This window comes from Trachurus trachurus (genome assembly GCF_905171665.1).
Source record: "Trachurus trachurus genome assembly, chromosome: 24".
Lineage (NCBI taxonomy): Eukaryota > Metazoa > Chordata > Actinopteri > Carangiformes > Carangidae > Trachurus > Trachurus trachurus.
This window is the reverse complement of record NC_139910.1, coordinates 14,079,692-14,105,794: the sequence shown is the minus strand read 5'-3', so window position 1 is coordinate 14,105,794 and position 26,103 is coordinate 14,079,692. Positions and strand designations below refer to the sequence as shown.

Genomic DNA, 26,103 nt, shown 5'->3' with positions numbered 1-26,103 from the left:
CTAAATTGAGACAGGAGCCATTCAGACATAATAGCTTAAGTCTTTTATCTCTCTCTCCTCTCCGGCTCTCCCAAGGTTAGCTGACTGATGAGTTACGAGAGAGAGTCATATATCAAAAGGATGCAACAGCGCGCAAGACACCACCAAGTCAAATGTGCCATTACATGCTGACATGTAGCATATTACTACGAGGAGAGGGTGTTAATTCACCTTCACAGCAAAAGGTGCAGAGACGGTCCTTAATTAATGAGTTTACCCACCGACAACTTCGTTAATAATGGAACCTGTGTGTCAGGTCTTCTGGGGTGAGAACGTCTCGCATATTAAAAAATTGTTTTTATGTAACACCTGTCATGAAACACTCCATCACATAGTGTAAACACTTTGTGTGAACATGAAATGTTGATATGGTGCGCACAAATTACACATATTGCTTTGGCCTTTGGGTGAGCAAACACAGAAGAAAAAAAAAATCAATATAAGATGAATTTAAAACATTGCAGGGATAAAATGAAGTGGCATAAATTCATGAAATACACACAGAGGGCCACAACACTTCCCTAAACTGCTGTAAACAGTAAGCCATTCAGGTCTGTGCAGCAAAAGTAAATAACATGACCAGAGAGAGTTTAAAATGAGAGGAAGAGAAACAAAGCCGGATCAGAAATAAAGGTCAGAGTCCAATTTTACATTATTCATCCCGCACATTATCATAAAAACACAATAGGGGTCTTTTGTATCACTGGCATTTTGCAGCAAAGGCCATAAAGCTTTAATTGTTGCCGACAGGTTCAACATTGCAAGTAAATATGATGGAAGACATGCGCAGGAAATGGTGCATGTTGAATGTGGTTTGGTGGCTTGTTAACAATGCCACTAATTAGAGGCGCTTGGGTTGACATTTGTCACATGTAAACACATCTGTTGACATCATCCTTTAAATGCAGTTTGAATCTTTTGTACGATCCCATGTACAGGGAGAAGAGCTACTACTCCTCACAGGGGGGAAAAAAATATCTGCCAGTGTAACACGATTGGTATCATGTCTCGAGACCACACAAAATGCTTGCTATGCATTTTCCTTCCTCTATCCCTCTCGCCCTCCGCCGTTCCCTCCCTCCGTCGCTGGCTCTCTCTCATCGATCAATGCCAGAACCTGGGAGACGCGTGCTTCATCAAATGTCTGACTGTATTTCTCTTTCTGCTGGCAAAGCAACAGATCTGAAGCGGACAATTCTGCCACCCTCCTTCACTTACCACGGCGTTAAACCCATCCACAGCCGCAGAAAAAGCCTCCGCCTGCACGACCAGTGGGTGAAAAACTGAATTTTATGAAAAATTGACTGGAGCTGTTGAGCAGCGGCACAGACTTCTCTTCACCTGTTGTTACTGTGTAGGTGTAATTGATCAGGAACCAATTGAATCAAGGGGAGCATTGAGAGTGTTTGTGTAGAAAAAAAAAAATATATATATATATATATGTGTGTCTGGGTTATTGTGAGTCCTTCAGAGTATCAGAGGGTGGTCTGTTATAGAATATTTGCCGAGTGATCGCCTCCCTCTGAACTTTGTAAATGTGGCGGTGTCGTGTATGTTTGTGTGTACGAGGGGCTGTGTTGTTTGTGAGTGTACGTGTGTATGTTTCATTGTAAACCTCCGGATGGTATTTAGTCAGTGGTGTATCAGCCGCTGACATTTAGATAAATGCCTGCCCTCCAGAGCAGATCTGCCCTTTATGCTCAACCAGGAGAGAGCACAACTCAGAGCAGTGCTACACTTGCTGTATGTGTGTGTGTGTGTGTGCGTATGTGTGTGTGTGTGTGTGTGTGTGTCTTCTGTGCTGCATACTTGTCACCGCCATCTTTTATGAGTGTTCCACTAATGTCGAATTAAATGCTAACGTGAGCAGATGAGTGCGTTTACCTGAAGCCAACAATAGGACACTCCTTGCAGATGTTACACTTGGCCTGGTGTTTCGCCGTCTCCGCCGCGGCCACTCGGTGCAGCACAGGAAGCCAGACCATGGACTGAGGCTCCAGACGCATCCAATCCACAAACTGCCTGGGCTCCAGCTCCACCTTGTTGGTCACCTGGACGAGGGGGGAAAAGGCAGTGGAACAAACATTAGGTTAGCTTTGTCAATCAAAAAGTTTAGAAACAATAAACAATGTGAAGTTTACAGTTTCTATAAAAGTTGAACAAAGACAGCTAATAAACTGTAAAAGGCATGAGCATGAAACCGAAACATGCACAACAGCATTCCCTGTGATGAAGAGGAGACTCTAACTCTTTGCTTGTTACCAGAGGCCTAATAAAGATGCAGGCAAATTGAAGATGACCATCCACATTAAACTGAGTCCCTTAGGCACATTAAGGTGTTGAATTGTGGACATGACTAAATAACTTTTACGAGTCTCTTACTCATGTTTATTGGTTGAAATATCTTACAATAAACATTGATTTGAACACCCTCACTGCCCCCAGCCGTGAATGGCCCGAGCTGTACTGCGCCGTTAGCCACATTGCTCAAGGAAAAAACAAAACCAAAACCAAAAAAAACTCCTACCTGCTGCTTTGCACTTTTGGGGGTATAATTATTCATGTCACTTGTACTCGCACAGAGCTACCAATTGTTCTAAACGCTCTTATCGTGAAACAATTTCTAACCTTCTAGTATCCACTTTCCATCCCTTTTTAAAAACGACCTATCGACCGACACAAACATTCCCTGATACGGCGGCATCAACGAAATACACCGAGGCAGAATCTTTGTTCGGCTGCAGATTATCATGAGACCATTCGAAAAGCCAACTCCGGGTTGAGCGGCTTTGACACGGCTGTTGTTACCGCTAAACAAATCAAAGACGACCTTTCCATCATCCCTGACAGACAAAAAGGGCAACAAATGCACCAAAGGGCTGAATACATTTGAAATAAAACGAGTGAATAATCAAAAGGAATCCAGAACATATGGTGTGTGTGTGTGTGTGTGTGTGTGTGTGTGTGTGTGTGTGTGTGTGTGTGTGTGTGTGTATGGGAGCACGTTCCCTTGATCCTCTCCCAAAGCTTAAGGTGTATAAGACTGTACAGTGTCTCAATTTTATTAGCATATCCCTCTGAATGTTACTATTCACGCAGCAAAACAAACTAAAAGGAAGCACATACTGACATGAGATGTGGGATCAGGGATCGGCTTACTAAATTAATATTCACAACTGGCTTTCAAAAACAACATTCAACAAGAAGCTTTGGTGAATTCAGAGCGCCAGATATTCCAAAAAATGTTACAAACCAACATGGTGACATCAAACAGCTAATGAGATTTCTACTCATCTTGTCTCATGAAAAGTTTATAATTTCTTTAAAAAAGTTTATAATTTCTTAAAAGTGTTAATAAAGTGTGGCTGTCTGTCAATTGGGTTTAGGAGGATAAAAAGGGGACTTTAAGTTTTGTGGTGGAGAAGTGACAACACCGCAGAGGAAACTTTCATCCGGCAGACATCCCAAAAAGTGCTCAACTCTTCCATCTGACCTTCCCCTGCACAATCAGAACACTTCTCCATCAGTCTCATCGTCACCTTCCCTCCTTCCACTTCCACCATCTAACGGCAGAATTATGGCACTTCCAGGTTAATTAATGGGGAGAGACGGCTGAGAGGATGACTATATAGACGGATGGATGGATAGATGAAGGAGAGTCACAAAGGAACGGCAAAGGAGCCATATTTATGGCGGTGCAACCCGTTCATCACGAGCCCATTAAACCAAATGGACTGGGTGACTGCACTGTCACTGGCAGGGCAGACTGACACACAGGTGGGACAGGGCTTGTGTGTGTGTTTGTGTGTAAATTAGTGAGTCTGTGTGAGTGTGAGTGTGTGTGTGTGTGCACCTGGTTTCTATCTGCCAACTTGGGTTTGATGATTGAATGATTAATGAGCAACTGGACTACAGCTGGCACAGCAATTCATGATCACGTCTGTGAGCAATTTGCGCGCGCGACTGTGTGTGTACTCCTGCGCGCTCGCCTCTCTAGTGTGCGCGTGTGTGTATTAATAAGTCATCAAAGGAGTGAATTATAGGCAAAGCAGCAAGGTGTTCACCCCCATTGCCTTTTGCATTATTTTGAACGGGGGAAAAAAAGAGAGAGAGAAGCAAAGTTTAAAACTGCCTCACGTTGCTATTTTGGGAGGTGCGGCACAGGAAATCAGTGAAATTTATAGCTTCCCAATTTTAATGTTTGGCTCCCATTTATGACTGCTGAAGCACGAGCCAGGGGAGAAAGAAGGAGAAAAATGAAACAGTGGTCCCGGGGGAAGAAGACATCATTAAACGCCAGTATCGTCCAGAGATAAACCCGGGGAAAAGTGGCGAGCTGGACGCAGTAAAACACTAGAGGACAGCCAGCAGAAGCCTAGAGGCCATTCCAGGCTTCATGGTTGGTCAGCAGAGCTTAAATATTAAAGCTTTTTTGTTTTACAGCATTGACAGAAGCAGGTGGTAGATGGCTGGGAAATGTGGAAGGGGACCGAGGTGTTTAATGACGATTAGATTTGGGGAAGATGCATCACAAAACATCATCTATTACAGAAGTGATTACTGTTATCAGGAAAGTTGCCAGAGTGACTATTCTGAACATCTGGCAGTTACCTGTTTAGTTACAGCAGACACTGAGACTTTATATTATAGGCTACATTAGGTACTAGGGATGTGTATTAGCAGAAGGATCGATTTCTCCTCGGGGATAAACCTAATCCATATATACTGTATACTGCAAGTGCACACAGCAAACATTGTACATAACCTAGGAAGAACCCTACTCCCAAAAACAACAACAAACAGCATCTTTTTTAAGAAGCTAAGGCTCAGAGAAAAGAAGTTTAACAAGGGCAGTGGGAATCCTGCTTACCAACAGACTGCACAACCAACAATCCCCCAGAAAATCAAGATATGCTACAATTTGTTTTTCCAAGCGACGACTAAATGAGAAACAGAAATGTGAACTGTAGGTCAAGTTTTGGGTTTGTCCAAAAGTCTTGATTTGCTCTGTTTGGGCCAGATTTGTGAGCTTTTAATTAGCTCCTACTACATCAAGATGCAATTTTTTTCTGTAATTAATACTTTTTTTTCCAGTTGAGAACAAATTTTGGTCATTAAATCTGACACTGCCTTTGGGTGAAAATATGTTAAGACTGACATGAATTTATTATGACGGATTTTCATGTGAATTGTTAATCATGCATCCGTTTTTTTTTTTTTTTTTTGTCAGTAATCCGTCCAGTATTAATGATATTATGCGATTACTCAAGAGTGTGAAAAAAAACCCCCGATCCCAAGCTTCTTTACTTATTCAATGTGGATGTGTCTGATGCACACTGGATGCTGGTGTGTGTTTGTGTTTGTGTGTGAACATACGTGCTGGAAGCAGCTGCGGACGCTGGGTTCGATGTTGGAGCCTCCGAAGGCGGCCACCTCCCCCAGCTGCCTCGGGATCTGGATGGCTTCGTGAAGCAGCAGACCCAGCTGCCTCTGGTCACAGGTGTCGCCTGCCGACGCTACCTGGCTGAAGAGGTCTGGGGGTGGGAGGGCATAGGGAGACAAAAGGAAGGAGAAAAAGAGAAAGAGGGAGTGAGAAAAAGAGACACAAGCATGTGGGTGATGTTTAAAATAAAAAGATAACAGCATAAATAGATGTAGAAGAAGAAAGAATAACAGAATAATAGCAGCGAGTGGGAGAGAAAGTGATAGCGTGAGTATATGTGGGTGTGAGGTAGAAGTGAGGACATGAGGGAGAAGATACATTTTTAATCTTTCTGCCTTATTCCTTGCATGCCAGGCTCTTTCTCCTCTAATCTCTTCCTCCCTGCGTCCAGCTCTCCACCACGTTCGCAGAAAAGACTGACAGAGCTGCTCTGGACGTGGACACCTGCCCGGTGGCACGCAGCCTTCGTCCAGCGGGGCCCGTCTCCGGCGTTATCTCTTTCAGATTAAGTTACGAAACATCTTCAGAGCTCATGCACAAACTGTGCAACGAGAGCAGAGAGGGTAATGTGGAGAAAGAAGAGAGGGAGGGGGGGGGGGGGGGGGGGGGGGGGGGCATGACAGGTCTTTCTGCTCTGCTTACAGCTGACTTTGATCTCAGCGTGAGGCCGGGCCCTGATGCCATGCCCTGTTATGTATGTGTGTATGTGAGCGGACACATGTGTGTGTGTGTGTGTGTGTGTGTAAGTGGAGAATATGCAACAATATGCACCAGTCGCGACATGTGTTCACAACCTCCTTTTTCCCCACAAACTTCTTATGTCATCCTTCTGATCAACCCCCACATCTCCAACATGCTACTTTCCTGAAACAAGATTACATTTGACATATGCAACTGTCAAACAAGCATCAAATAGCACCATGCCTGGTTAGGTGTGTGTGTGCGTGTGTGTGTGTGTGTGTTGCTGTGCAGCTATATACATGCGACTGACAGACAATGACACTCTAAAGGAGTAGAGGAGGAAGGATGCAATCAACCGTGCTTGATACCCTTCTCAGGCTAATAGAAACTGCCAGTGGAACGAATAGGCTCAGGGATGGAGACCATGCCATGGCAAGAGACAGAGGAGGGGAGAGAGGAGAGGGGGGGAGGAGGGGGGAGAAACGAAGGGAAGCAAGAGTAAGTAAGATAGGACAGAAGACAAAGTGGCACAGTTAGACAGATGAACAATGGTGTGAGCAGTGACAGCAGAGGCAGATAGACAAGAGAGAGATAAAGGAGCAGAAAACACCGAGCGAGAAACCAAAATGAGCCTCCTCCCAGTGCAGCAAGCCTATATTCACGCTCCCTAATCCTCAAAATAAATCAGAATGGAAAATGAAATAAAGAACAGGGGGAACGCGTAGGAGGTCTCTCATCCAATTAGACGACCCGTTCTCCACCTTTCTCTCCTGCTTTCTGCTGGGTCTGATTAATGCTGGTGGGATTACGGTCGTGCCGGAGCGGTATGGGATGGACTCGCCACATATTGGCCTGTTGCAGTGTTATGTGTGTGCGTCGGCAGATATCTTACTTTTCTCATTGGCACTTACATTTGTATTTCTCCTCCAGGTGTCCCTTGGCGAGAGAGAGCAGGCCGATCTTCATGGACAGGATGCGGATCTTCCCACTACGACCACTGCAGAGCCCACACACACATACATACACACACACACACACACAGTGGCAATGAGTCATTACATTTACTGTGGGTTTGTGTTCTTATGCAGTGCCAAGAAAAAGTGTCAACACTATGTTATTAACTTATTTCTTGATCCCCTGTCCTTCGATAGGATGCATCACTGCACTTTCATCTGTCATCATTGGTTGAGATTTTATTATGCTCATTATGTGCTAAATCCTGAATGTTTTTGTCTGTGTGGAGTAAGCCCTCTCACTAGCTGTAACCTGAATCTACCTCCTGGTACAAATAGAGTTACCTTACACTTTGGAACAACCCGGTTTTTATTGTTATTGTTCATTGAAATGTGATCTGATCATCAAGTCTGGACAAACACGATGTGCTAACGCCGAAAACACACAAATGCTATAATCATAGACTTCGACTAGCCTGAGTCTCTGTTGAAAAGACATTAAGCTTTCACAGCGTGGTGGAAAAAGTAAGCGAACCCTTGGACTCAATAACCGGTGGAATCTCCTTTGGCAGCAATAAACTCAAACATGCTCCTCTAGTTGCAGCAAATTAGATGTGCACAATGTTCAGGAGGAATTTCAGAGCAGTCTCCCAACAAAACCGCCTCAGATCAGCTATATTTTGAGGATGATGTCTGGTGTGAAAATCTCTCTTCAGGTCATTTCCACTGCATCTCTACTGGATTAAGTTCTGGGCTCTGACCGGCCCACTCCAGCAGGTGGATTTTGTTTCTTTGAAGTCACTCCGTAGTAGGTTTACTTTGATGTTTAGGGTGATTGTCCTGCTGCAGCTTTGACTGGGCCTCAGCAGGTGGACACACACCCTGACATTATCCTGCAAGAGACCTTATAAACTTGGCCCAGGCTCTGGGGCAGCAGAGCACCTCCTCCCCCCAGCGTCACCTTTGGGTTGATGTTTTCAATGCAGTGCCCTTTTTTTGCACCATATACAGAGCTGCAAGTTCTCAACCTTATCTTCATCAGTCCTCAAAACATTTCCCATTTCCCAGTAGTGTTGTAAAGTGTCAAGCTGCTCCTTTGGCAAACTATTGCGGGGATGCTCCATGATACAGAATGATGAACAGAAATGTTAACCAGCTCCAATGACTCCTTCAAAACTTTAGCTGTTACACTTTTACCTCACAGATCACTCTGTGTTGTGCTTTTGGAGTCATCTTAGCGGGGAGCCCATTTCTCCTCAGAGCAGGAGACACAGAACTAAATCGTCTCCATTTCTAGACAGTTTTGTCAGACTGAGGACTGAATATCTGAACTCTCTCAGACAACTTTCTAACCCTTTCAGCTTCATGCGAATCAACTATCTTTGATGCTTTTTTTTCTTTTTTTTTGAGACGTCTGGTTCACACCAGCAGATGCTTCTTGTGAACAGAAAACTAAAAATGTTTGGGTTTTTTCTGTTTGTTTGTTTTTGTTTTTATAAATCAAAGCTACGCTGACCTGAACCTCCAGTCTGGTTTCACTGGCTGAACTCCAGGTTTGTGAACTAGTTTCAAGCTACACAGCAAGTTATTGTGTGTTTTAGGATCTGACCATATTTGAATTTAATTCCAAAGGGTTCACTTTTCTTCCCGCTATGTATACAGTATGTCTATATGCATTTAGTTCAGTGTAGATCTGAATTAAATGCACCTGCAGTGACAGAAAATCATTATGTGGTTGGAAAGAGAAGAACATTGAAATGTGTGTGTGTTCCTATGGCTTTATTTTTGCTGGTGAGACTGTAATTGCCTTTTCTGTGTCTCCTCAAACAATGTTCAGAGCAGTAAGCACGGTGGTTTTTACAGCATGTGAACACACATGTGATTAAACAGAGAGAACTGTATGTTTGTGCTTTTCAGGCCAGCGCAGAGCATATTTGCACATGTGCCTCTGTATTTCTATTCCCAAACAAACATGGTGTGTAACAGCAATTTGTATGCCAAGCAGAGCTCTCGGTGATGTGTATGGCATGAGGACAACATCCGAAAATAAGGAATATACGAGTATGAGTGTGTAAATATGTAAAGCATAATCATTATGCATAGACAAGACCAACAAAGATGGATTGGAAAATTCAAGAGCATAGAGAAGCCTCAGTTCTGCTGCTTTCATCCAATCTGATTTGATTTAATTTTATACACTATATTTTGTAGAACATGTTTCACTATATAAACAAGAAAGCACATTAGAATTTAATTCTCATGAGGCCAGGCTGCAGGTATCAACATGCAGTTCCACAATTTTGTAAAAGAAAAAAAATTACAAATTGGTGCTGGATGGATGATCCTTCGCCCTGAATGCAAAGCAGATGTCGTACGTACGTGTCGTAAACGTTGAGCAGCCAGTTGAGACACATGTCGACACACAGCGGCACGTTGACCAGGTCTTTGTGCTCCTGCTCCAGCCCGTCGTAGATGGACGTCAGGCAGTTGATGACGTCGGGAACGGACAGCAGCTGATTGTTGTTGGTGAGTTTGTGCTGCTCGAAGGTGTTCTGGGCCACGCTGAGGTCCAGCAGGTCCACTGCAGGTGGGGGAGGAGAGGAGTTAGACGAAAAAGGGAAAAAAATAGGGGACAGCAGAGAGAGAAACAGGGAGGAGACAGCAGGGACAATTATTGGGAGGAAGAAGTGGAAGCGAAGAGGGGAGGCGAGCAGACAAAGGTTAACAAGAACAGACAGCAGAAACAAAGTTAAAGAAGAACAAGAAATCCCATAAGGGGAGAATAGAAGAGGGGGACAGGCAGAGAAAGAAAGAACAAGTTAGAACCATTAGTAACCCTTCCTTCTTGTTCACTGAGCTTTCAGTAGCAGACTATTCATAGAGGCACTTTAAAAACTGCAGACTTGACTGATATTTTGTCCGAAATAGTTCAAAACAACCAAGTGGGGACGTCTGAGGAGAGCATAGACAGAGCTGACTGATCACTGTGGTAAAATATTAATGCGAGAGAGAAATCTGAACAGAGAAGGACAAATGAGAAAATGTAAGAGAGGCAGACTGAGATCAGTCCCAGTTTCTTCTAATTTAATTTGTTGGCCACATCTTCAATGACAGAAGAAAAAGAGAAAGTTATATTTATATCAATATCTCAATTATACTTCCATCGCCTCCTATACTTGAGCCTTTCCTTATGTATCTTAAGATAGAGAGGAAAACAGAGAGAGAGGATTTCACAGAACAGGCTGATGGTCCTGTTTGGCACAACACTAATAAACAGAGTCGCCAGCTGCATAAACACACACACACACACACACATACAAACACATAACACAGCGTGACAAAGCAGAGGAATAGAAACAGATAAAATATGAGACGCTCTCAGCAGCTGTTGCGCCGCAGATAGAGCCATTCACACGTACAAACACACACACACACACACACACACGGTCAGTGGTGTGAAAAGCTGTGGTGTTTATAGTGTTTGAAGACTGAAAACTCCCCAGTCTCTTATTGACTCCTAAAATATTATTTTCCCCAAATAAGCAAAAAAAAAAAAAAAAATCCTGTCTCATATCATGATACTGATGCTCCTTGAAGTCTTGAAGAACAGATTTGGGATGAAATAACTTAACTAAAAGTGAATGTGCTGCATATTCAAAACATGGCTTGGATCAATAGATCATATGCTTTTGGGAGACAGTGTTTTAATGTGAATCTTCAGACCTAACAACTCAGATCCTGATTTGACTCCTACAGTAATTAGTGGTTTATTAAAGGTCCAGTAGAAACCACTTGATCCTGAATGAGTTCAAAACATGTCGACAGCTCAAGGTGGCAGAAGGTTTATTAACTTATTTGATTTAGTCATTATGTGTGTTTTCTACATCTGGTTATTCTATCGTTGTAGTCGAGTATTATCCAACAAATATTAAAACACAGGAGGCTGAATCATTGAGTACTGTATAATCCAGGTTTTTATGATGTATGAACTCTCGGTTCCGTCTCCACATCCTCCCCTGACAAAATTTAAGCCTGCGCTCACCTCCTCTCCTCACTTAATCTCCTCATTTGCCCCATCACTTACCCCCTCCATGGCCCCTCATTGCCTTATGCTACCCCCCCTGCGCCCCAGACAGAACTAATTACTGTGGTGTATCCATGTGGAGGAAGCACACAGTGGGGGCAGTGGTGCTGTCAGAAAGCAAAAACTTTACTTCTTCTCACTACAAATGCAGATATGACGCTGTGGGGCAGTGGCACATTAGCGGGGTGCCATGCAAGCTCATTTGTGCCTCTCCAACCCCCTGGCACAGACTTAACCCAATTAGCCGTTTTATAGTATCCCTGTCATGTTTGTTAGTGTGTGTGTATGTGTGTGTGAGTGTGAGTGTGTGTGTGGGTGCATGATTCACCATGTATACACACAGTCGCACACATTCACGCAGCACACTCAGGTCTCCAAGCAAAGATTCCATATGAATCCAGGCTCATAACTAATAACTACTGATCCTTCTGCTGTGACTGTGATCACACACACACACAAACACACACTCACAAACACACACACAGTCAGTTTTGGGACTGTTCTAATCTAATGGATGAAATTGAATTGCAGTGCCCCTAGTCGAAATCACTCAGGCTAATGCATTCCCGTCACAAACACACGCATGCGATCAGAGAGGCAATATGAGATCGCAAACTAAAACGCCTACATCACTCAAACTCATTAACAACCAACAAACACAATAACACACTTTGATACCCACGATTATACAGGTACACACACACACGTCTCGAGCTGCACTCACACACCTACATCAGACGAGGCACACAGAACAAAACTTCCTACAAACAGCGGGATGTAAATGAGCAGTGTGCGTTGCTATTATAGTGTCACCAGCTGGATAATAGTTAACATTTGTCACCATTATTAACACTGTGCCGGTGCCGGCCCACAAGGGTGGAGTCTGCACATACCTGCAGTCTGCGTAGAAGTGTGTGTGTGTGTGTGTGTGTGCAGACAAGGGTTGATGGCCGCCTGAGACTGTCAGTAATAGCTGCCTTTATCAAAAGCATTCATTATAAACAAGAAAACAGCAGCTCTGGTGTTTTGTCAAAAATGTTAAAAAAGGAAAAAAAAAAAAAAGTACAGGCTAAAAAAATCCCACCTGCGCACGCCAAATGAGGCTTTGCTCAACAGGCGTAATACAAGCACCAGCTGCACATACACATGCACACACACACACCGACTCAGTGTGTGCTGCGGTTTTAAAGCCAAAATAGCCGTGTTGTTCTGGCACAGCATCTGGCAAAGCTTCAAATCATTACTGCATCCCCTCGCTGCACCCAGACTTCAAAAGAAATGGACCAGGACTGTAGGTATTAAGGTGTGTCTGTGTGTGTGTTTGTGTTTGTGTGCGTGTGTGTGCGTCTTACTTACAACACAGTGCTTTCTGTAGTCTGCGGATCTTCATGGCTGTTCGGTATGCTGAGAATCTCACATTGTTCAAGTCCGCTACAGGCAGGGATGGAGACAGTGAGATGAAAGGTAGACAGACAAAAAAGAAAACGGAGGCAGAAAATCAGAAAACAAAGTGCAACAAAAATTCGCCTAGTGGGCAACACGAGCAGGACTTGTGTCAACAATGAAAAACCGGGCTTCCTGTTAGTTATTGTGTATGGAGATGACCGAGGGGGAAGGGCGGTGGAGGTGGTGTTGGTGCGGGTGGGCAATGTGGACTGTGTAATTAGGTTAGTGAGTTCTGTCTCAGTGGGGGCTGGTGCTATTTGTTGAGCTGCTGGCCTACAGCAAACGCTCCCAAAGTTTCACAGCTTATTACTTATCCAGTTGCTCATTAAAGAACAGATATACTGGCCGCCCCACAGGGACACGGACACGCATATGGATATTAGTCTGGTGTTGGGAGAGTGGGAAAAAGATCAGGGTGCAATTTTCATCGAGTAAAATGTAAAACACAAACTAACGAGACAAGTGAGGAATACTAGATGTGCGGGATGGAGCTGATCCCTCACCAGAGCTCAGCCTTCATAACACCAGAAGCTCATTTCACCAAATTACAACATCCAAGTTGCAATTTTGCAACATGAAATAATTTCCTCTCAAGTTAATTTTGTGTGTGACAATCATTCGCCGCTGCCGCCATTTGTGATCTTGAGTGTAAGTGGTGCTCCCAGATTGCTTTTCTGAAATGTGCCCCCAGTCCTTTAAAAGACCAGTTAACCGCCATGAAACAGGCTTTAGTCGTCTGGCCATGTAGATAGTTTTGAGTTTAGTTGCCCACGTTCTGAAAATATGTGATGCTCAGGGCATTGACAGATTACCTAAAACTAGAATTACCACCTCGCGGTTGTTTGCCTCTGCCGACCGGCCAAGTTGAAGGAAATGTGGTGACGGTCATATGAATTTGTGAGGTATGGCCAAAAGCGTTACGATGTGCCTGAGGTAATAAAATTCCCTCTCTGATATGTCACATTTACAAGAACTTAAGATCCCAGTGACCTTGAACTTTGACCTTTGATCCACCACAAGAGGAATTTTGTGCCAAATTTGGTGGAAAATCCCTCCAGGCGATACTGAGATGTCGCATTCACAAGGCCACAACAACCTTGACCTTTGACCTATGACCACCACAGTCTAATCTGTTCTAATCTTTGAGCGTTTGCACCAAGTTTGAAAAGTTTCTGTCACACTGGCGCTGGATCGATAAGAACAGGATGGACTGGCAACGTGAAAACAACAATGTCGGTGCAGAGACACAAAAGAAATTCAGCGGCATCTCTTTTTCACAATCAGCAGAACCATTACTCTGGACAATGTATTTGTAGTGAAAAGTTTGTTCTGAAACTTTTTACATCAGAAATGCCATAAAAACAGTCGACAGCAGAGATTGACATTGACAATGTCATTTGTGGAGCAACCAGAGCGATTGAGGAACACAATGTCTGGATCCTGTTGATTCTTTGAGCTGACATTGTTTTTAAAACCTGGAGCACCACAAAGGAAATGGACCAAAATACAACATTTATGCGAACCAACCTTTTTTACTTCTGAAAATATAACCTATGACATTTAAGACAACAATAGAGACTGTGATTGTTTCCTACCGAGTGACTGGTAGAGCTCTGTCATCTTTGGATGGTCCCAGCAGGTTGTCTGTGTCTGGTGACTGAAAAACCACAAAAAGAGAGAGAGAACCATTAGACTTGAAAAAAAATAAAAAAAGAACACATATTCTGACACACAAACAGGAACAAGAATCGCTGACTTCAACACACACACATACATACTTTCAAGGATTATCACAGAAGAAAGAAAAACACAGTGATTGAAAAAGATTCACCTTCAAAATAACACTGGTAAACACAAATGTGTCAGAATGAACGCGCAAGCTTACATCACTATTATCGTCACCACTATTTGACATGTACGAACACTGTGGATTGCTTTATTACCAACTCTTTTCATAGCGCACACAAACTGGGGGCAGAGTCCTCCACAAATCATAAATGACAACTGTAAGTCCCCAGAATGAAACCGCGAGAAAAGACACACACACACAAATGGCCACATGCTGTGAATCCCTATCATCGCCCTGGCATCTGTCTTTTCCACACAAAAAAACCATGGGAGATAAATGTAAGGGGACCAAGTCTCAACTCCCCACTTACATTTCTAGTTCAAAGAGAAGCCTCGCACTCACATACAAAACAATAACAAACTAAATGTAAAGAAAAACCAACACTACGAATATAAATAAAATACAAACTGTGCTAAAGTCAATCACACATAGTTTCATCCGCACATCGCACAGCAAAGGATCTGGCTCTTCTCAGGCTGCAGCTGCCAATCAGTACATCTATTTGAGCTCTGCTGGCCGTGTTGTGGCTCCTCTGTGTGTATATTTCAAGAAGGCGCCTGGCTGTCAGAAGCTGCACTCAGATCTGTGTGGAATATTTGAGAAGATTTCTGGAAGGTGTTTTTTTTTTTTTTTTTTTTTTTTGAAGGCAGTGGGTCCCCTGTGGTCTCTGTGACGGCTCGCTCTCTGCTGACAGGCGGCAGGAAGTGGAGTCGAGTGCTGACAGTAAACTGAGGTGGCAAAGAGGACGACGGAAGCCCCTGCTCGTCCGCACGCGTTCGTTCATCTGTATTCAACGACTTTCGCACCCCTGCACATGCCTGGACGTCCCTGTTCTTGGGGGGACAGGCTTGTGTTTTTATGTAAATGGGCAACAAAGGGCTTGGCTGCATGGACAGCAGTCAGACAGTCGGGGGATTTGCTGATATTTGCTTCACACAAACACATAACGACAGGAATACCGGATACTCATGAGGAAACCATTGGCTGACAGCTATCACCCCGAAAACGTTTTTTGTCATTCATGTGTAGACGGGCACATCACGGACAAGACCGAGCCAGTACAACGATGCGATGTGCAATCACAACATAAATCTGTATCGAATCCATGTGCACACACATCAGCAAGGCAGGCTGCATTTACTTCAAAAGGACTGGGCAGCTTGTGCTTATATCCACCAGCTCATGAATGCCATAATGAGGACAACTGAATTGTCAGGTCCAACTGTCCTCAGCGCTGTCCCCCTCATTGAATTCCCTTTGTAATGCCTGAGCTATTTTTTATTGTCCTGCAAGAGGAAAAAACTGATGACACATTTACTACAAAGCTGCTACAGTTTAGATAACACTGTGGGAAATATCCATAGGGGACAGGCATCAGAATATATTAAAGAGCAGGGGATGCAAACTGAGATTTTTTGGCAGATATGTGAGAGTTTCTTGGAGATCCATCTCAGCACAGTGGTGCTTATGAGGCTGCTTTTGTATCTATAATCAGGTTTGTGCTCAAGAGCCGTAAGCTTGAACTCATGGCTCCAAATGTCTGAGACCGGTGACGACTGACGACTTTCGTAACGGCTAATGAATCGAATCGAAAGGTCAAACACAGCAGGTTTCCTTTTCACTGAACCAAACAGGTGAGGTGTGAAAGCAACCAACCAAACCTCCACAGTCAGTCAAGGACACATGTGGTGCTGAAATGAAAACAGGAAAACGATGACCTTTTTAGATGAGATGATTTGCTGCTTTTCTCTGGTTTGTATCAATGTGAAGTGAATATTTGGTCAGAAAATCTGAAGAACTGCTCTTCTCAGAACTTAAACATGAATACGTTAGACTCTTCTTCACATTTTATAGATGAAAATATAATTGAAAAAGGAACCAGGATCGACTGCTGGGCTAAATTCGGCCCACTTGTCTCTGTATTTGAGAGAACCGACAATACTTTCCTTGGTCATGTGTCTTCCAATCCTCTTTGAATTCAAAACAAACAAAAACGAAAACAGGCCAATTAACATATCTCTTTTCAGGTTGTCCTGATTTTTCCGGAGGTGGCTCACTGTGAGCGAGTCTGTCTGGGGATGCAGCCACTTGGGTCTTATGTAATGCGTGTGACATTTCCCTTCATAAACATCATTTAATGACATCCACAGTAAGAATCAGCGAATGAAATGGGGTCACAGAGGGGGATACTGCGGCAGGCAGAGAGGGATGAAATTTATGTAGCCACTGGGGAACCATGAGTGGGAAAAATAACCTTTTGCAAGACATTTTTTTATGAGATTTCTGTCTGAACGGGCAACAGGAGCAGGCAGTTGAATCCAGTCTGACCCTCTTACACTAACAGATCATCACGATAACAATTACGCTTATCAAAAATAATTGGTATTTCCTATGACGTTTGCTGTGTGGAAGTGCCATTCCCAGCTGCTACAGTCCAGTGGAAGGTTAAAGTGGTTTTGCTAATTATTCACTTTGTCTGTGTTGCATCATAATATCCCATAACCACATTTCCCCATTACTAAGTAGCAACTATGCCTGCGTTGCTGTTGCTCATACAAAAAGGACAAAATAATAAATGTTACCTTTGCTCAGCAAAAGAGCAAAAATGTAAATGACAAAATCCCTCTGGGATACATTCACCCCGTCCTGCCCCGTGGGGCCAAAAGGGCGAATCTATCCCATCAAACAGTTGGCTGCAAACCAGCCAACGCATCTGCACAACACTTCTCTTTGCTGCCGGGAGTTTGTCACTGTCAAACATTCAGGGGCCGCCATGAATAATCATGAGCGTGCAGATGAATGATTACTAGCGTATCTGGGTATCCGAAGAGACAGAATTAGTTAAATATCTGAATAAGCAAAGGGGAGATTTAAGGGACTTTTCCTGGTGACAGCAACCTGCCAGACATCTCACAAAGTGTCTCTGACAGGTGATAAGTGCCGGCGTTCACCACCTGACTTGTGTCTCTTTCTGGCTCTCACCTCTCCTCTTCTGTCTCTCTCTTTTTTTTTTTTTTTGCTCTTTCAAAAATGAACCTCCTCGCTCCCATCAGTATCAGTATCCTGCTTTTGATATACAGTTCAAACTTGGGACTCCTTTTAAAACTTCTTAATCCTGAGGAAGGGATGCACATTGTCCAGCCATGTACAGTATATATGAAGGCTGTCAGCTCTGCTAGGAACAACCAACCGCACACAAGACTTCCCTGCAGCCAAACATTTTCTGACAAAAACACAAAGAGACAGTTCGAACCAGAAAAGCAGTGGAATGTGAGGGCGACGATCTCCAAACTTTACAGGGATTCAGTCGTGCTTTATTTCCTCCCAGAAAGCCCTTAAGACTCGCTAAAGTGCCCGAATGGGTGAAATGGGACAGCATGTGGGGTTTACCAGCATGAGGCTGCTGGCATAACACTTGTGTGAAGCCATTTGATTTCCCTCCCCAATATGTCGCTTGAACTCCTCTCTACAGGGGGTGGACAAGGCGCAGTTTTAATCACGGGCCCTTTGTCAGCCCAGAGAAAAGAGTCGGCATATGAGAAGAGATGGAGAAGCAGAAGAGGAAAGGTTGGAGGAAATGAATGTGCCACAGTCTGATGCGGGTGTCCCAAGTATGTCACTGCACTGAATGCGACCTATGATTATTCCTGGAGATGGATTTAGAGTTCAGTTTTCAAGCTGCAAATTAAGTGGGTCTGCATGCATGTGTATTTGTGTGTGGAGGGAGATTTGGAAAAGGGCAATGTGCCGCATGAAAACCATCATTTTGAAATGAAGGAAACGCCATGCACTGTGGCTCAAGTGAAAGCAGAGATTCTTTGCCATCCATTTCTGAGAGGCGACATGGGGTTGGGTGGCAAAGCCGCCATGGAGAGGGAAAACCTACTAGTCCAACCATCCTAGAGGCATCGACACAACATGTGGCGTGTGCATTTGGTTTGCAAGTTTCAGCTTGGCACCATTCATATGCATCTTTGGGTGTGTGTGTGTGTGTGTGTGTGTCTCTTTTGCCAGTGTGTGAGTGTAAATCTTTGTGTGTCTAAATGCAGTTGTGTGTATTGTTGGTGTGCAAATGCCCTTGTGCACAGCTGCTTTGTTTGTGCGAGTGGGAGGATGCAGGTTCGTTGCATGGGCATATCTGTGATCACAGGCTGTTGTTGACTTTAAAGTTATAAGCCTGTCCTCTGAGTCGTTGCCTCTCTCCGGCTTTCATCTCTGATCCCCCTGTAGTGCCAAGCCGCAGGCCCAAACATAACGCAGGTGTCCCTCCCCCTCTCTCTTTGTCTGAATCCTATTTTTCTTCATTTCCCTCCGTCTGGAAACACTTTACCTTGAATCAACTGTTTTTAATTGGTTGTTTTGAGATAAATTGTTTAACTAGTTTTTCAGTAGCATTTCAACGCACCACCATGAAAGCAAGAGTCTTCAAAAACAGTGGACTCTTTTCCCCATGTAAACAAAATTTCAGGTCCCCAACCACATTAAACATAAATGTAAATTCTCTGGAAAATGGTTGCCGCACACTTTTTGGAGGCAAATTAAACCTTTGTAGCTGTAGCTTTTATTGCGGGTTGCTCAGCGGTTAGTGGCACGACAAAATTTAAAGAAATGACCAAACTTCTTGACTCGAGCTACAGAGAACTGCATGTTTTCACCAACCAGCTATTTTGCAGGGTAATCACATTCTCCCCCTACAACATTACAGCATGGAGTAATAGGCTTGAAGTTTTCACAGAACATTTTGAGGTCACACTGAAGTTCACGCTTAACTATTTGGGTATAAAATATCATCACTTCATTCATTCTGTATGAATTAATCAAAACACATGTTTTTTGAGGTGAAAATGACCTTTGACCTTAGACCACTAATGTCTAATCAGTTCATGTTAGATTCCAAGTCAAGTTCAAGAAATCCCCACAAGGGAATATGCGTGATCACTGTGACAGATTTGTGCTAAATGTGAAGGGATGCCCTTACAGAGATATTGTATGAGATCACCGTGACCTTTACCTTTAATTACCAAATTCTAATAATGTCATCCTTGAGTCAAAGTGAGTGTTTGTGCGAAATTTGAAGAAATTCCCTCAAGGCGTTTCTGAGATATTGTATTCATAAGAATGGGGCGAAACAGAGGGACAGATGGACCGCCACCCCGAAAATGTAATGCCTCTGGCCCTGGCTGCTGCTGGCATGGTGGAGGCATAATGACCATTTGACAACTCAACTGAGACAGTGACATTTAAACTCAGGGCAAAGAGCGATTAAAAGGGGACTACCCTAAAAATTACACCCATTTTAGGAGCATAAATCACACAGTCAGGCTATAACAGCGTCCCAACAGGAAGGAGAGAGAGAGACACACGGAGACAGCAGGACTGACAAATGATACCTGAAACTGCTATCCAAAGATTTTTCCAACTACCAGCCAAAAAAGTGAGGGTTGAATTCAGGTTTGGTTCGTCAGCAGTTCACTGACACACTGTTACATTATTTCTGGATAATGAGGTCCTTCAAACTTTCAAAACTGTCACATCCTGAAGAGCAGAGGAGCTGCGCAGATCTTCTCTTTGGCTTGTTTAAATAAAACCTGCAGTGTGGCCTGATTTGGTACAAATTAGGATGGGAAGCAACACATCAAGCTGAAGTTTTATCGTGACTATTAGAACAATGGGTGGATCTGTCCTGGGACTTGGTCAGGTGTTATCTATTCAAAAAGGAGCTACTTATGTTGGACTGAATGATAAATATGCAGGTGAAACAGTTTGAATTTTAATATGCGGAGAGCAGCAAAATCGGCAGAAAGAATTTCCTGCGTGGGAGCGAAATGAATTATGTATGCGTAAGGAATATACATAGAACAACAGCCACCATTTGACCAATTGTTTGAGGTCACTAGAGATCGGTGCCCTGATGTGAAAAGGTTAAAAGGCACTTAAGAGCATTAGACTGGCCAAAAAATGTTTGAGATAATGGGCTCTTTCAGGGTCGAGTAGGAACATTTTTGAAATGCAAAATCAAAAACATAAATTCAGTTCCACCACAGCGCTTCCCACATCTAAATCTACTGTGCATAGAGGAGAAAATCTACCCTCCTTCCAAAGATTAATAAAAGATCATATCTCTGTCTTTACAGTATTTTGACTTGGATTGATTTCTTTCACCTGCAAAAACTACATGTCACGGCCAGTCAATAACTCATAAGAGATGTTCAAGAGGATTTTTCTTACAGATTTTACACAATCCACAGGAATATGCAGGGCGACAGTAGCTTGAATCACCGGTCTAGGACAGTCATTACTGACCTGAGGATAACACCCCCAAAAGAGGTCATATGATGAATATACGAGGTCAAAAGATAATCACTTGGAGAAGAGATGCAAAAAGAAGTCCCAACTCAGCTGTGGAAAATTCTGTTCACTTTTTCTACAACCTTTGCTCTCTTTAAGTAGTGCAAGATTTGACCTTTGCAGACCTCTAAAATACAGATGAATAAGTGCCACATTAAAGAGTCACTGAAAAACAGATTAGAGACCATTAACATAGGAGATGGAGATAAATACAGGAAAAAAAACAAAAAAAACCACGAAGGTGGTGTTGTTAAAAACAACAACATTTTTACAAACACTATCCGGAGTGTTCTACCTTGAATGCCTCAAGTGTATGGTAATCACTGACACACACTAACACACATGCACACACAAATGTGAACAATTTCCAGGGGCACAAAGAGGCCTATTGAAGCAATTTCTAGCCACTTACTTGATGTAATATGGAACCTTATTCTGAGATACTGCACGTTGCCAGGGGAGCTGAACAGAGGCTGCAAATGGATAGAGAGAGAGAGAGAGAGATGGAGAGAGAGAGAGAGACGAGAGAAGAGTCAAAATCAAAACTCAATCTAAATAAACAATTTTACCATGCAGTATAGTAATCCATTTAGTCTTTGGAGCTTGATGTGGAATAATTCTCCAATCCAACACGTCCACATTATAACACACGCCTGGCTATATAAGGAAGACACTCACTATCTGCTGAAATTGTGGGGACAAAAAAAACAAACAAACTTAAATGGGTATTGTTCTTTTAGAAGAAAGCAGGAGGAGGGAGACAGTTGGGAATGAAACACAATTGAGTGGAGGTGCCATATGACCAGCTTTGTGTTCATCTTTCTGCATATGAAAGAAGACAACAAACACTATCAGACCAGGGAAATCTTTAAAATGACAAGCCGATACAGTGTTAAAAACAGCCAAATATGAGACTAGAAACGCTCTCAAGAGCAATACGGAGCACAAATGTTGTTTGATTTATCGCCCTCCCACTTTCCCTCCTCCTTGACACAGCTCTATGCGCAGATAGAGAGATGAAAAGACAGTAAGAGAAAGAGATTAAGCGAGATTGGAAGATATACGAGATGGATAGGGCGAGATAAGACCGCAGTACTTTATTGATCCCTGAGGGAATATTAAACTACTAGTGTAATGAGAGCGAATATGTGATGGAGTAGATAGTGTCATAGTGCCAGGGAGATGAAAGAAGAGCCGGAGTGGTGTTTTGTCTGGCGCAGTGGCAGAGCTCTCAGCGGGGCTTAGTTAGTAAATTCAAGTCCAGCGGTGACACGGCGCAGCGGACCAAGCTCGCCACCTGCCCTGAATCACAAACTGTCCATTTTGTGTCCGTGTTTGACAGCCAGCAAGGCAAATCAGGTGGAGCGGAGAGAACGCTAATGTCTGTATGATTATAGAAAATGACGGCAGAAGAAATACACAGTGAGAGACAGAGAAAGGAAGAGAGAGAGAGACAGACAGACAGAAAGAAAGAGGGAGAGACTGGCTACTTTGGTTAATGTTCACACTCCTGCATTTGTCTCTTCTCTCTAGCTTTGTCTCTCTGTTCCCCTCTCTTTCAGCTAATGACCACTCTGAAGAGGAAGAAAGAGGAGAGAGTCAGTGGAGAGCTGTAATTAAGCTTGCATTATTCAAGAGCAAAGGGCCTCGTCTGCAAACTGAGAGTTAGCGCGTGCATCCACATATCCACTGAGCATGCATGACAGTCGAGGCGTAATGCTGAGGATGAGAAGATGGGACGTGCAAAGAAAAAAAAAAGAAAAGGACGAATTAACGGATGTGAAACAGTGTAACTGAGTGGAAACAAACCCCTGAATTTTCTATTTTTCCAAAAAAGAGGTAATTGTCTCTGTACTCACTGGAGAGGAAATGCTGGGAGGAGGGGCCGAAGTCTCTGTGGGCTTCCTGAAGCAGCTTCAGTCTGTCCTCGACCGCCACCTGCACCATGACCGGACAGACAGGAGAGAGGAGGAGAGTCAGCCGTGGACCTGAGAGTGACAGAACTTCACATGGGCTGTGAAGCCGGCGTCATGCTTGGGATGAACTCAATTTCAGTGCAATTAAGTTGAGATGTGGATTTGCAGTAACAGCCCACACTAAAGGACATTTCCATCCTTACAAAAGGCACAAAAACAGAGTGGACTTTTTACTGTTTAGCAGTTCAGCACAGGTGCATAATCAGCTCGGTCAATTATTGAGGCAAAGGAAAAACTGGAATCAATTTCTCCACCAGTGAATAGAAAATACTAATACTAATTACTAAATTGTGTCATATTAGTGTATTAATTTCATTTGTATTCATTTATTTAATCAGTTAGATCCCCACTAACCACTGTGCCTTAACAATAGCTGCTCTTTCTGTTGTGTTCCCTTAGAGTCATTAAAGACTACTTCAATTGGATAGGATCAATACACATCCATTTTACTGGAGTAATACTCATAATGGGATGATAGTGATACACAAGCCAACCCCTATGAAGCACAACAACCAACAGAAAACTAATACATACAGTAAAATAGCATTGATAAATGAGAAGACTTTCCACAGCTCAAAGGGTCACATAGATAAATAACTCAAATGAAAATATATATAAATTAGGGCTGTCAAACGATTAATTTTTCTAATCGCGATTAATCGCATTTTTTCCATAGTTAACTCGCGATTAATCTCTATTAAAAATATTATATATGGCGCTTTGGACTTTCAACACTCAAAAGTGTTATAATCTCTAGACAAACAACTTTTAGACCAAACCTAGCAGGCCTACCTAATCATAACACATGATGCATTAACTCACACAGAATTGAAACGAATTGCATCCAGTGGAAATTGCCTGTTACTTTGCTACGCCTCTGCCTGGCCATGTGCATTTGTTGACAACGAAGCCGTCAAAAAATCAATACATGGCCATGTGCATTTGTTTACAACAAAGCCGTCAAAAAATCAATGGATGGAGCTGTGGATATATGTTAGACTGTGTATATTTGTGTAGCAACCAACTTGAAGGTGCCTTACCGCCACCTACTGGACTGGAGGTCCCACACTCCAGTCCTCCAGTCCAGCAGACAGAGGACAAAATGGGCCGTGATTAACCGCGATTAAAAAATTTAATCGCGTTAATTTTTTTAATTAATCTAATCGCGATTAACGCGTTAACTCTGACAGCCCTAATATAAATACATGTATAAATGTGGCAATATAGAAAATAAATAGTGTATGAATTCCTGAGGCTCAGCCAAGAACTGTGTTGTGAGTTCAACCACCAAACTCAATCAGTTCATCCTTAAGTCTGAGTGGATATTTGTGCCAAACTGTATAAAAATCCCCTCAAGCCGCTGCTGAGATTCTGTGTTCACCAGAATGGGACACACCAGCTGAAAACATAATGCCACTGGTCATGGCTGTCGCCAACGTGGGGGCATAAAAATGTGATGATATATGATTCTTTGATGTCTACACTGAAATGCGAGTCAAAGTCTGACATTAAGAATGCAGGGGATAAAATTGTATTGTTGCTTTCATCTTCCATTACTGGCGACAAGATGAGAAGCCTCAATCGGGGCAGAGCGGTAAGCGCAGCTGCATGCAGGCAGCCAGAAACCAAACTTTGCTCGTCTACCGCCACCGCTGAGGTAACTGAAGTGGTGCAGAGCTGAGAGAGCGAGAGATGAAGGAATAAAAAATGATAGCGGTGATGCACAGCTCTTAAACCTGAATAATGTTGGAATTGTGTGAATGTAAGCGCAGCGTTGAAGCAATACGATCAAAACCGCGACAAGACTCAAAACCCCAAAAATAGAATGTCTTTTTCTTTTTATACTCTCTATTACTTATATATTGCATAACCGATTCGCCCTAAAATAATGCTAGTTCACCTGCAGTGCAATGCATTCAGTGAGAGGTGAAACTTCACAAAGCTTTACAGAGTTATCAATCACGCACACATTTACTCCTGCACCCCTGTGAAAGCTGTGTATTGACCTCTCAGGCAGTGCACCTGTGCCCTGTGTGGCCGTGGGATTGCTGCAGTAGCAGGACAGAGAGACAGCGCTGGCGGTCTGATAATACCGACACACACACCTCGAGGTATTAAGGCGGTCAGATCACAGCTGTCCACGCAGGGAACCTGAAAATAGGCACGGAGAGGACGATAGCGCGGCCTCTTTCTGGACACTAATGGCTGTAATGGTCACTATCCTACCGAGAGGAAGATGGGAGCTGTCAGTGTATGAAAACCACATCATCAAACTACACAGTCAGACCTGCTTTATTAGTGTAGGTGTTCCCGGCCGTCCTGCAGACCGAGATAAGTAAAGAGAGCGGCCAATAGAGAGATAAAGTGTGCAGTCCACTGAAACCCTGCGTCACTCTGACTCACTATTTGAGTTATGGTCATTCTCCAGGCAGAGAGACTATTAGTGGCTGTCTGTACACTACATGGGAAATATCACAAGGCTACAAATTAGCCCAGCTACCCAGTTTCACGCTGCGGCGGTGTGACACTTGAAAAGGGATGACTTCAGGTTTCCTTTCTTTTTTCTCTGTCTCAACATATAACTTCCTCTTCTGCTTTATTATGCCCACACTCCCCACTCATTTATCTACTGCAACATAGAAGAGAACCTTTAAATGAGGTCCACTACAAGCAGAGTTTTCATGTCAGTGTCCTTGGAATCACAGTCTCTCTGTGGCTGTCCTTCAACTTGGTGCCATGACAGCTGGGCAGCCTGACCTGTATTCGGTGGACATCAGAGGCATCACCTCGTCAACGGTCTCATGGGCTCCCACAGCCAGTAATGAGGGAGAAAAATACTTTGACACCCCACTGCACCAGTGTTTCGATCCTGTAGATCTGATCTGATTTCACACATGACTTCTTCAGGGTGGTCTTGAGGAAAGGCCGCTGATATTTACATAGTCTAACGTTTAAAGGGATAGTTCACCCAAAATTCAAATTTCACTCATTATCTACTCAACCTCATGTCGACTAAGGGCTGGGAGAAGTTTCAGAGCCATCCGTGCCTTCTCGGAGTTACAGGGGGGCTCGGCGCAGCACTGCATGTGTCCATATGACGGTTGCGAACGGAGCTCACTTTTCTTCGTCCAAAAAGACACACCAAAAAACATCCAAATACCTCCATAGTGCTGGTCTGTAATGTCCCTCTTGTATTGAAGCCCCAACATGAGAAATTGTTCCGAAAAAAAATTAATAAGTATAGGTTATAAGCTTGTTTGTAGCGGAAGCTCCCAATGTTTCTC

At 43.4% G+C, this 26,103-nt stretch overlaps 1 protein-coding gene across 4 annotated transcripts in view; it reads right to left on the bottom strand.

Annotated features, from left to right (window-relative positions):
* The window catches only part of utrn (utrophin), a 173,565-nt gene that overhangs the window by 28,826 nt on the left and 118,636 nt on the right, over positions 1-26,103 (bottom strand). For all 4 annotated transcript variants that reach the window (XM_084001333.1, XM_084001335.1, XM_084001334.1 and 1 more), the window contains 8 exons: positions 22,703-22,781; positions 21,256-21,316; positions 14,242-14,303; positions 12,557-12,631; positions 9,496-9,697; positions 7,075-7,160; positions 5,416-5,573; positions 1,924-2,090 (listed from right to left, as the gene is read on the bottom strand). In XM_084001333.1, the coding sequence (XP_083857459.1) occupies positions 1,924-2,090; positions 5,416-5,573; positions 7,075-7,160; positions 9,496-9,697; positions 12,557-12,631; positions 14,242-14,303; positions 21,256-21,316; positions 22,703-22,781 (890 nt within the window). The remainder of the gene's footprint in view (positions 1-1,923; positions 2,091-5,415; positions 5,574-7,074; positions 7,161-9,495; positions 9,698-12,556; positions 12,632-14,241; positions 14,304-21,255; positions 21,317-22,702; positions 22,782-26,103) is intronic.